At 44.0% G+C, this 11,930-nt stretch overlaps 1 protein-coding gene across 1 annotated transcript; it reads right to left on the bottom strand.

Moving 5' to 3' along the window:
• Positions 1-6,459: 6,459 nt before the first annotated feature.
• C6H11orf58 (chromosome 6 C11orf58 homolog) lies at positions 6,460-11,633 on the bottom strand. The gene is made up of 5 exons (XM_048947800.1): positions 11,500-11,633; positions 11,237-11,317; positions 10,709-10,769; positions 8,819-8,928; positions 6,460-7,652 (listed from the first exon to the last, which is right to left on the bottom strand). The coding sequence occupies exons 1-5, from the start codon at positions 11,557-11,559 to the stop codon at positions 7,446-7,448; spliced, it is 519 nt and encodes a 172-aa protein (XP_048803757.1). The 5' UTR covers positions 11,560-11,633; the 3' UTR covers positions 6,460-7,445.
• Positions 11,634-11,930: the final 297 nt, after the last annotated feature.

Genomic DNA, 11,930 nt, shown 5'->3' with positions numbered 1-11,930 from the left:
TCCTCTTGCCTCTGCCTCCTGCTCTTACCAGCATCTGTACAGTTTGACATCCCGCGTTGTTTGTGCTGTTACCACATCTAAGAGTAAATCCCATTGAAGCTCCTGAATTTTGCATTTTCTTCATTGGAATTTGAATCACGTTCCCCCTACACCAAAGATTCATAATTCCTAGAAATATTTCTTACCATTTGATTAAATCTCTTTTATTCTTGATTAGAACGGTTATTCAGGATGCTGTCCTAAATACAACTACTGCAACACTGCCCCTTCTGTTTTATAGATGTGTGTTTGTCTGACACATTCGTAGTCCCTGAGTGCCTGGTGATTAAGGTACCCCAAGTAACTCCATCTAAACAGTGGCTCCCTCTCCTGCCAGATGGGGTGCTGGGGGTCCAGCTGACCCCACAGAGTGACCTGCTGACCTACAGCAGCTTTTGCTCTCAGTTCCCTCAGTGGATGTGAGTTCGAGAGAGAATAGTGGAAGTGTTTAATGCTTCTGAAACTTGATACGTAGAACAAAATGCAGAGGAGCAGTTGGTATTTCTGTGCCTTAGTGTCGACTCCAGGACCTCGAGATGGAGCATTTAGGAATGTGAGTCCTTGGCCTCCCAGCTGAGCTGCTTATGACGTGCTCCGTCTGTTGCTCAGATTCACAGACTGAAATACAAAGGAGCCTTTGACCACGTGTTTTTGTGGTTCAGTGAAACTGCATTCCTTCTCCAGAGGCTTTGTTGTGAGGGGTAGAAGAGAATGGAGCCCTAATTGGGTGAGGAGTGCAGCCCACAGCCTCCTGAACCACTGCAGGAGTTGAGTGCTAATTCCTGTGCTGCTCTGGCAGTGAAAGGGAAGGACTGAGCGCAGCTCTGCTTCGCAGGTTGCAGGAGATGTTCATTTTCTTTCCTTCAGTCTGCTCATTCAAGCTGGTGTTAAAGAGGAGGCTTTTGCATTAACCAGTTATACCACGAGTGCTTGCAGTGAATTGAACTGTTCCAAAGATTTTGGTCTGTGTCCATAATTAATCTTACATATGGGGGGGGAAAAAAAAATTGGTCTTCTTCTAAAACTTGTCATTAAATACGTGAAATGCTATACTTCATTGACCACCCTTTTGTAGGAGTGCATGGAGTCATCAAATAATTATAGGTCATTTTCATTTGCTTGTAGTATTTGCTTTGGGACAATTTCCTTTTTCAGTTGTTTCTGCCCATCAAAATGTTGTTTTGTAGGTTTAACTACTTCTCTGATATCAAGGCTAGAAAGGAAGAAAAGGTATCTATGTGCAGTCTGCTGCATTTCAGTCAGAAGGCAATGCTTCTTTCCAATCTATTAAGAAGCTTAAGTGAAATTGTAAATAAGGAAGCAGAAACAGTGACAGTTGTTTTGAAGGTGCTGTCTTCTAGTCAGTGTTTTCTAATATTATACCAGGCAAAAATTATGCAGACTGCATACCTTTTACCTATGTTTTTTGCACTGGTGTTTTATCATAAAAACGCAGCTTGATGGTTGTAAGTAGCACAGCTTCCAACTTCCTGAACTCGTGTAACACCACCACCCCACTTCTTACTATTTCATGTGCTGACGGGCTGCCAGGAATCCTGTTGTGCTGTTGCCTCTCTATGTATGAGGACATACAGCTGTCTGTCTGAGTGGCATTCATACTGCTTTGGAACAGTTAGGGAGGGGAAAAAAAATCACTTTGCCAGCGAGTTTTTTGGGGGGAAACAATTGTATGGAGAGATGCTATTCTGGAAAGCTGCAGCTATCTGGAACTGAAAGCTGCTGAACGATACTGTTAAACTCATGTGCTGCTATTTCCAGAAATTGCCAGAGGGCAAATGAGGTGGGCTCAAGTACCCATGAGCTTTGGGAGGATGGCTTGCCCAGCTCCCATTGGTGTCGTTTATGGGGTTATTTTTCCACCTTCCTCATTTACCCGTCTGACTTCCAGATCTCTAAATAAATGTGTATATCTTTTATATTGGTGGCTTTTGCTCTGCATAAAACCACACATTTCCCAAGTGTTTTAGCAATTAACTTCTGGATGTTATATGAAAGAAAGACCGGATTTACTTAGTGTCGAAACTTGGAAGATAGGGAAGGCATGATCTGATGTTACTCCTCTGATTCATGTCTGTCTTTGGGTATTTTCAAGTGTTTGCTTGTGGTGTGTGTGCGTATATTGCGTAGTTATAAAAAGAACAAAGGCAAGCACAGGAAAGACATGAAAAGTTGCTATATTTTCCACACCTAGTGAACATTCCCATTGGTTATTGGGCTGTATTCAAAAGGCTACGACTGTTTTATTGCTCTACCAGCAAAAGCAACCTTTCTTCATAGTGGAGCAGTACAAAGAAAGAGCACAAAAAGTACACACATCATAGTGCCTGAAATTCTGTTTGAACAACTGTATTGATTGGGTCTGACCCCTTTACATTTTTTTCCATTATTTGAAAAGGTGCATCTAACCGTAGCTGAATTGAACCAACTGAGATGAACTTTCCATGAAAACTTCTTGAGATATTTCTTTAGTTCAAAGCTTTGGAATTTTAAAGAGCATTTTTAATACAAGTCTGTCAAGGTATTCTGTGCAACAACCAACTTTGAATGTTAAACTACAGGTAAACCTCAGAGGGAAGCGAAATCATAAAGCTCACCGTGAAATTACTGTGAGATGACAGAATAACTGAGTGCTAATTATAAAAGAAAACTGATCCAGAAAGTATTGCATATGTGCATGTTTGTGCACTGTTCACCCGTTATTTACTTGTAAGTGTCCTTGTTGGCTTACAGAGAGTGTTAAATACCCCAGACAAAACATTAAATGAATCAAGGGCGGTTGGTTTAGGTTTGTTTTGTTTTTTTGCAGCAAGCAGTAATTTACTGATGAAATAGTGTTAAGATGTGAGCTCAAAGGATAATGATGCCTTCTTTTGCCCACTAGAAGAAACGTTTCACCAGTAGCTAAGTGTAAGAAAGCACTGGAGGAAGAAAGAAATTAAAAGGAAATGAGGGTGAGTAGTGAGTTTGTAGGATATGATGGCAGCTGTGTCTGCAAACAAGGCCGTGAAAGAGGCTGAAGGGGAGAGTGGAGAACAGCCTTGTGCTGTGAGGGAACATGTTTGTAAAGGGGTTGAAGGAGCTGGGATACAGTGGCTTTGAAGCAAATCACTGTAATAAATCCCTTTAACTCAGCCTAAATTGTAGAGGTAAGAACACCTGGCAAGTGAGAGAATGCAATTCCCATTTCCTAGTACAAAAGATACTTTGTGAAAGGGATTAATGAAAAGACAGTACTGATGGTGGAACTGGATGAAGGAGGGAATCATTGATGACAAGGTAGTGATTTGGTTAGAGGAAAATTCTATTGCTAGCTGCTTTGCTTTGTTCTTTTGAGACAAATCTTAGCTATTGTCAGTAAAGCCCTCTTTTTTTCTTGTGGAACAGTTTGTCCCAGAGCCAGAGGTGGAAGAGGCTGGTCCTCCCTGGCAATAAATCCAACAGTGAAAAGAAACCAGTTCAGATTGTCTTTTTTTTTTCTGCAGTCTTCAGTGTGGCTGGATGCACTTGTGATGAGCACATGTACTTACCATGGGTTAGAGGAATTCCCTGCAGGTCGAAGTAGACAGATGTGCAAAAGTTAAAAGCGAGAAACTTGTTTATACATGAGCCTCTGTGTTGCTTGACTGATTGATGATACAAAAAATTATTTTCTGTTATATGGTGGGTTCTTTTTTTTTTAGTTATTATTATTTCTGAAGTAGATCTTCCTGAGCTATGAGACACTGGAAATGGTACTGGATTTGGATAGATAATAGCACAAACTGTTGGTGGGATCTCATTCTGCACCTCAAAACCAGGCCTAATTAGATTAAATCACAAAGTATTTTGGTTCATTAACACTGTGCAAAGCCTGAGGAAACTTTTATCCATCTTGGTGCTGTACATATTGGATAATTTTCTCAAGAAAAGTGGACGTGAGGTGACACTCCTAAAAAGAAACCCAGCTTCTGCTTTGCCCCTTCAGTGGCACATGTCCCTTCTCTTAATCCCCAGATAGCTAGACGAAGCTGATACAGGTAACTGTGCCAGGCTTTGATTATGAGATATTGCACTGCCACTTATTCTCTTTGTCTCCTGCAGTTTACAGAGGCAGCTTCAGTGCATAATTTAATCCCTGTTCTGGGGACTGCAGTAAATCCACAGAGATTTCTGCCAACCGTCCTCTCTGACATCAGAACAACATGTGCGCATCGTCTTTGATGTGAATTCCCCAACCAGAGCCTTAGAAGGACCTATAGCTTTGAAGCTGGCCTATAAATTGTGCTTTCAGGAATCAAGTTGTCAGCCTCTTCTTCAGGAAAAAAAAAAAGGAAGAGTAAACTGTAAAGCAGTTGCACAAAGCTACAGGGCACCTTATAGACCAGGCTTCCTTGGCCTTGAAGAATTCCTGTATGATGGTGAGAAAGAAATGGATTCCTTTTTTACTTGGCTTAGAAATACCCACTTTTGCGATTGCAGGACCTTGTGGGCCAGGGGCTGAGATGAACTCATCTTGAGGGGTTCCTTCTTCCAGAGGGCAGAGGAGAGGAGGGCAGGAACACTGGTGCTTTCCAGCCAATCAAGTGCTCTGTTTTCCAAAGCTACGTGCCAGTAATGCACCTGCACTAACCTGGGGGTGCATTTTCAGTGTGGTTTAGACCCAGATGAGAACCTTTACTGGTGGTTCTGTGACAGATGAGACTTTCATCAGTCGTTTCCAAAGGCACGTTCAAGTGTGGGCTCTTATCCCTTTCTATTGAGAGGTCTTTGAGTTGAGGAATATGTGGCCAAATCTTGTTTGGAAAGACAAACTCGGTTGGTTTCTTTGACTTGGGATCTGCTTGTGTTCTGCAGTCCTCTCAGGGGTTCCTTCCACAGCAGCCTGTAAAGGCAGAGAACTAACTACAGATTCAACCAATAGAGTCTTGATTATTTTTTTTTCTCTCAGTTCTAATGGAAGCTGAAACTGTTCTGCTGCTGAACACACCACTAATACTGATGTTTTTATACCAAATATTGTTAAAACTGACTCTGCAGTTAGAAATCTGTGCTGAACTGCATCAGTCTTCCTTAACGTGTGAGAAGTTCCATAGACAGGCTGCTTCAGAGATGAATCTGCAGGTGCTGACATAGTATTAGAAACTGACATGAATGTGCACAGCTCCTGTTCTGAGCAAGTTAGTCTTAGTTCACTATTAGAAATGCATTGCACTCGACCTCATCAAAATTATCTGCCATGTCCTTGGGGAATGGAAGTGACGCTGTGTTGACTCTTCCAGGTAAGAGCTGTTATCAGAAAAGTCTCATTCTTGTGTGATCTATCTGTGTTTGGAATTGATGTCCAAATCTTCAACAAGGCAGGAGGCTGCAGTGAATTCAGGGCAGAGCTGAGTGCTGGGGGCCCTGATGGCACTCACTGCAGCAGCCTTCTCTGTGGGCAGAGACCCACGCAGAGCCTGCCAGCTGTCTCCTTTTCCCAGCTCTTTCCAGGCTGGTTGCACTATGGAGAGAAGCTCTCAGGGCAGGTTTTGATATGCCCTTCCTCGGAGGCTAGTGGGAAAGCAGCAGGGTGGGTTCTGTCACCTTCTGAGTGTGTTTAGATGCTTGCAGGTGGTAAGTCAAGAGATCTGAGTAGGTGCTGAGCAGTTGCAGAAGAAAAAGTTGCAAGAGCAGCACTGGTGTCAATGCTGGGACAGAGACGACAGGTCAGTGTATATGCAGCTCTTTACAGCCCACACTGAGATTTTGTAATTGCACTCCACTCAAGGCAATAAACAACAGCTGACAGCCAAATCTAAACTAAAATAAAATAATAAAAAAAAAACATCCTTCTACTTTCATGCTTTTTAGATGGCTCAAAGACAGAACACCTTTCACAAGTCACGGTGAAGTCTCTGTTCTTTGCAGTATGCAGGCAGTGTTTGCCTATGTATTAAACTCTTGGAATATTAGAAAACCAAAAATTCATGCAAATCACTGAACTTAATGACTGCTGTATGGAGTTTTTTCAAAACCAAATGACTTAAAATAAATAAACAAACAACTGGACAAAGTGCCAAAATAAAATAACTACCTAAATTAAAAGATACAGTTTTTATTTACAGTCATACTGCTTTTTATTTTTTCCATAATGCATTTTATTCCAAGATCTCCCTCAAAAACTTGTGTTCCACTGTGTAGGTTCAGTAAACCTATGCAATAGTATAACCTGCTGCTTTTGTGTAAGCTCATTGGCTTGCAACTTGTATCTGCATGCAAGAGATTGTATATAGGAATGGAAGATTCTCCGTAAGTACACGGGATTTCACAAAACACTGCTGTAGAAGGAGGCCGTGCCAGTGGTATGGATCTGCCATTCCATCCCCCAGCAAGGACAGGCAGATCCTCCATCTGATGCACTAAGAAGAAACCGAGTCTGAGTTGTTATTTTACTGTTTACTTTAATACAATAAATTTGCAGAGGAAATGGATGTGCTTGACTTTTGCTGAAAGGAGTTACTGAAGTCCTGCCTCTGTAAGCACGTCAGATTTACTGGAGAGATACAACTCTTGCATGGTAACTCAGACAACCAAGCAAGGAAAGGTTTGCATGTTCAACTTTACTCTACACCTTAAAACACTAAATTATTTGTATATCCTTCTCATTATCAAAGTATATATTCTCTTTTAAAGTAAACTCAGTTCTTTAGGAGGAATTATTAAAAAATAACAGCTCAGTCCTTTAACCAGGAGCCAATCATTCAGAATCACTTTCTTCCAGTGAAAGGTATAAAGGCCTACCACCTACAGTTTCTTACCCCTTTGCTACTATCAACCTAAAGAAAGAAGAAACTAGAGTCCCCTGTTGTAGAATTCAGTTCTAAAGAATCTTTTCCTACCGACTGCTGTAGGACTTGAGCTGGATACAGCGATTAATACTGTCACAGAAGTGAGCAGTTTCTGCTCTTAGTCCTATCACCACTAGCATCTATTGACAAAATCACTGTTTAAAGCTCTACTGCATCACAGAGCAAGTACCAATACTGGTTATTTTACAACTAATGCAACATCCAGTAAGTCACGTGTAATCTCACAGTTAAGAATTCAAGACTAGAGTAATAACTGAAGAAACTACAAGCAGGAATTTCTCTAATCTGGCCATGAAGTAAGGGGAAGGATAGTTTAGATAACATAGTAGAGATTGGGCAGGAACAAAGAATTTATTTCTTCATCCGTTATTTTATACACTTTACAAAAACCAGGAATCTCACTGTGCCCACGGCAACTGAAAGCAAACACTACTTTTTGTCATCTAACAGGGTCGTCTTAAAATCATAATACAAAGATTTGTGCTGTAGCAGTCCTCCACTTTGCACTGTAACAATAAGGCTTGCTGTACTTTAAATACAAAGCTGTTACATCTGCAGTTATGAACCACTGGCTTTAACAAACATCATTTTATAATTGCTTTTTGCTTCCTTTTTGTTTTCTGGGACCGCAGCTTCATCATGTTTTTCAGCAGCTTGCAGTTCCTCTGCAGATTCATCTTGCTCTGAATCAGAGCCGCTTTCGGAGTCCTCTGAACTCTCATGATCAGAGGAATGCCCAGCTGCCTCTTCTTCACCTTCCTGAAACTAGAAGTTCAGATTATGAGAAAGGTAAACCCTTATTTCCTGGCAACTCCATTTCAGTTCCCTGAAGAGCCCATTGCTAAATGGCCCCTTTCGTTTCATTACTAAGATGGGCTATCTTGCTAAACATGGGTCTTTAATAAACAAATTATTACATAGAAAGCAACTCTATTGGACTGGCTGAGAGCACCAAACACAACATCTAGGGATTCTTCAGCCACTTTCCTATTTAGTTACAGCAGACATCCTACACGTACCATTAAATGAGATACCATCACTTTGGTTAAACTTCCATTTGGTATAAAATGACACTTGGATGTTTGTCAGGAAATGAGACATACTGAAACTAACTGACAGATCATCAGGAATTCATAACCATGACTAATCTTTGGAAATAAGTTTAGCACGCAGCATCACAAAGCAGCATCAGGAACAAGGAAGTAATGCTACTGCTAAAAAGAATGATCCCCCTCAAATGGCATTTTGTTCATGCACCTAAGAAGCAAAACCTTCACATTTGTAGTATTAAGAGCTCTAAGCACCACACAGGTTGTCTCACTCTGTGGGAACACTGGCAATGTTTTTATGCAATAATTGGTGCTAACAGGAAAAAAAAAAACAGGCATTTTAATTGGCCAAGGAAGACAGCTTCCTAATAATCCAATGTGTTTTTTTTGTCACTCTTCCTACTTACTCCTAAGTAGCTCCTTGCAAATACAAGGCCAGCTGGGTGTCAACCCTCTGGAGGACTTCAGTTCCCTGCACAGCTAGTTCCCCCATCTGACTCCTCTATTCCCACTTGCTTTTCAGGGCCATAGAGAGGGACATGCCTCACAGTAACAAGCAGCAGATTAATTAGCTCTCTGGGATAATGCAGATGCTTACATTGTTCTTTTATGCATTCTTTGGCAGCACCCTGATTTAATGTATTTGCAGCTTGCCTTGACTACAATGGAGCATAAAAGAACACGTTATATCGCTTTCCAGAACAAAGAGAAGCACTGATTGTTTCCAGATATCAAAAGGGCCACAAGAAGTCAGTAAGTCTCTCACTTAACCCAAACTGTGCGGATTTGCTGCTATTTGTGGTGATTAGGTTTTTAAACCGTGCATCATCTCATCTTACTGAAGCAGCAGCCAAATCATTAAAGAAATAATGAACTTATTACCTCACTGAAACCCAGCCCACAATGGCGCCGGTTTCGTCCAGACATCGTGCTGTCCATGCTCTGCTGGTACTGAGACTCCAGTTCTTCATTCATTTTCTTGTCTTCTTCCCCTGCATGTCCAGTGTACTTTGGTTATGGTTCATTCAAATTAACAAAGACATCAAATTACACAGTCATCAGACTTTCAGTTTATCACTACTTATATGTGATGAAAACTTAAATTGAGCCACCTCAGAAACTCCTGGATTGAACACAAGCCATGCTGATTTATAAGCAGTTTTAAAGGGGTAAAAGCAAAATTGTTTTGATACAAATATGGGACAGGAAGGTCGTAAGACTCAACACATTCAGATGTGCTACACACAGCATATGTTCTGCTCAACACAGTAACCAATAAATACAACTTTGCTGTGCTCCTGCCAATACTGCAATATGTCACAAAAAGGACCACGTTTCTGCCCTTCGCTATGTAACGCATGGCTGCCGTGATTACATCGTGACTGTTATATTTTGCAGCAACCAGAAAAACACTACCAGTCCTGTTTGTAGAGCTACATCTGAAATTATTACATGCACCCTGAATTACCAGGAGCAGAAACTATAGCTTTTTATTCTTGCCCATACTTAGGAATTAGCAAGAAGACTAACTTCTATACCTAATTAACAGAACATGAGCTATTCCTGCATGCCCTCTACTACTACATTTTTGAACACACAAATAGAGGATCTTTTTCACTGGGGGAAAGTATCCAAGTATCCATAGCATGGAATCCTCTGTTCTTGTGCAAGTAGGAACCTCTAAAATCTCCACAGATCAGCCTACACCACTTCTGTTTTAATCTGTATCACTGCAAAACAAAAAACCTTTTATTGCAAACTTGCATTTCCTCACCATTTCCTCATTTGCAAGTTGGAGTCTTGTGTTACAGAAAGATAACAACCACGTGTTGGGAAAGGAAGCACAGCATTAGGAAAATAGCTGAGTGATTTTTTTGTAAAATGCAGCATCTTAACTGCTTGCTCCTACCAATACAGTTTGGAATGTTTATGACTCCTTAGAGGAAGCACCATCTCCATCCTACGACAAAGTGATTCATAGGCACTCCACAGGGTAACAGCAGAACCTGGAGTCAATCCCCAAACTTCCTTTGATGTTTTCGGTTTTTAAATCATTTTTTGTCAACTCAGAAGTTACTTGCAGTGCCTATCAGGAGAACAAATTCTCTGGAACGCTGACAGCTGCTCTGCTTTACAGCTTCACCACAGCTTCTGTTAGTCAAGCCCAGCTTGATTCTGGTGTACTCTGACTTACAATCTGAGCAAGCCTGATAAGAAGTTGCTAAGATCATCCATTACAGGATGTCAAATTACTGCTAATTGCAAAGATGACCTTGGAGATCTTAACTTCTACCTTACTGCTTTCTATTCAATAGGTAACCAGGTGAAGTGAGAAAAAAAAATACAAATCAACCTGTACTTTTCATACACACTGAAGCAGAGATTTGAATAGCCATACCTGGCAGCAAGGAAGAAGTATAAAAACATTGTTAACCAGCAGCAGTAGCACTTTACTTTCTTATTTTCATTAAGAAGTATGACAAGAGCCTGTAGGCCCTGATGTAGAGAGCATTCGTATGCAGGTTTAAGTGACCATCAAGTACTTTTCTAAACCCAGACTTCAGAAGGTGAACATGTGTGGTCACAGAAGCTGCTTGTCAGTGTTCTAAAGTGAAGCTAGGAATTTCTCCAGCTCCACAGCCTCATCTGTCTCCAACTTCAGCCTCAAAACCTGAAATCCCTCCCTGCAGCATCTACAGAGCTGAAAGTCCTGGGATGTCCCTGCCCAAGCATTTGCTTTCCCACTTGGTAGCAGCTGTTGGATAGACTGACCTGTCCTGAAGTGAGAGGTTGATCTGTGGTCTCCGATAACAAGGCGGCCAGTATGTTCTTTCTAAAAGAAAATGCAGTTTGTTTTGGAGCTTTAGGCACTGACAGCTCTGCCAACATTCTGGAAATCTCGAACAGAAAAAGTTCCCTGATACCCGAAGGTAAGACTGTAAGTAAGTTCTACTGGCTAACGGCTGCTATTTCTTGAGGGAGTTCCTGGGGCCCACCGTACCAGGTGAGCCATCGCAGTCTCACCGACACGGCGCCGAGCAGCTGCTGGTTGGCGAACGGATCCCCCAGCGGCACCGCGCGGCAAGCTGCCTTAAGCACCGCGCAGCGGTACAGCGAGGGGATGCTCGAATGCTGTATTGCCAACCGCTAAGGAACGCTAGCTTTCAGACAAACACTGAAGCTTATGAAAACATCGCATTCAAACAAAACAAGCTAACGCGAAGCACCGCGCCGCCCGGGGCCGCAGCCGGGCTCCTGCACCGCGCACCGCTCAGCTCGGCCCAGCCGCAGCGCGCTCACCTTCCCCGCGCCCATCAGCCTCAGGAACTTCTGCTTCCTCTCCTCGTTGCCGAGGTCCGCCGCCTGCCAGCTGCCGGAGCCCTGCGGGAGCACACGCCGCTTGCCGCCTCTCCCCTCCGCCCCCCGCGCGGCCCTCGTCGCAGGGCGGCGTGCCGCCTAGCAGGCCCCGGTCCCGCTCCGGGCCTCGCGCCGCGGCCGCCCGCCGTCCCCTCCCACCTCCCCTCTCCCGCCGCGCGGCCGCCCCAGGCCCCGCGCCCGTTTACGTCGGGGGAGGCCGCTCGCTTGAGGCCGTGCTGAGCCTGCGACTCCCGGGCCGAGCTCATGGCCGCGGCTGAGTGACCGGGCCGCTGCACCGCCTTCCTGCCGAAGCCGCTCCCTCCGCTGGCGTCGGGTCGCGGCCCCGGGGTTGAGCGCGGGGGACGCCGGGATCGGTAGTTCTCACAAGAAGCCGCGGCGGCGCCGCCCGAGCGGGCAAGGACTACCGCTCCCAGAGATCCCCGCGGCGGCGGGGCCGTTCCGCGCGCTGATTGGCAGCGCGGTAGGCGGGAGCCGAGGGCCGCCGCGGGCGGGAAAGAGGGCGGGGCGCGAGGGCGGGGCGCGAGGCGGCCGTTGGGCGGCCACGCCCCCGCGAGGCACCTGTGGGGGCTCGCACCGGGAGCCGCGTCTGTTACTGCATTACAGTGGCGGTTGGCGC

This window comes from Lagopus muta, chromosome 6 (assembly GCF_023343835.1).
Source record: "Lagopus muta isolate bLagMut1 chromosome 6, bLagMut1 primary, whole genome shotgun sequence".
In the NCBI taxonomy this organism is placed as follows: Eukaryota; Metazoa; Chordata; class Aves; order Galliformes; family Phasianidae; genus Lagopus; species Lagopus muta.
This window is presented reverse-complemented; position numbering and strand designations above follow the sequence as displayed.

Bases quoted from the DNA above. Each gene is read 5' to 3' on its own strand.
- C6H11orf58 (XM_048947800.1), bottom strand. From the start codon at position 11,559: ATGAGCTCGGCCCGGGAGTCGCAGGCTCAGCACGGCCTCAAGCGAGCG. The intron at 11,318-11,499 runs GTAAACGGGCGC...GTGCTCCCGCAG, and splicing joins AGCGAGCGGCCTCCCCCGAC to GGCTCCGGCAGCTGGCAGGC. The intron at 7,653-8,818 runs GTAATAAGTTCA...CTGAACTTCTAG, and splicing joins GTGGGCTGGGTTTCAGTGAG to TTTCAGGAAGGTGAAGAAGA.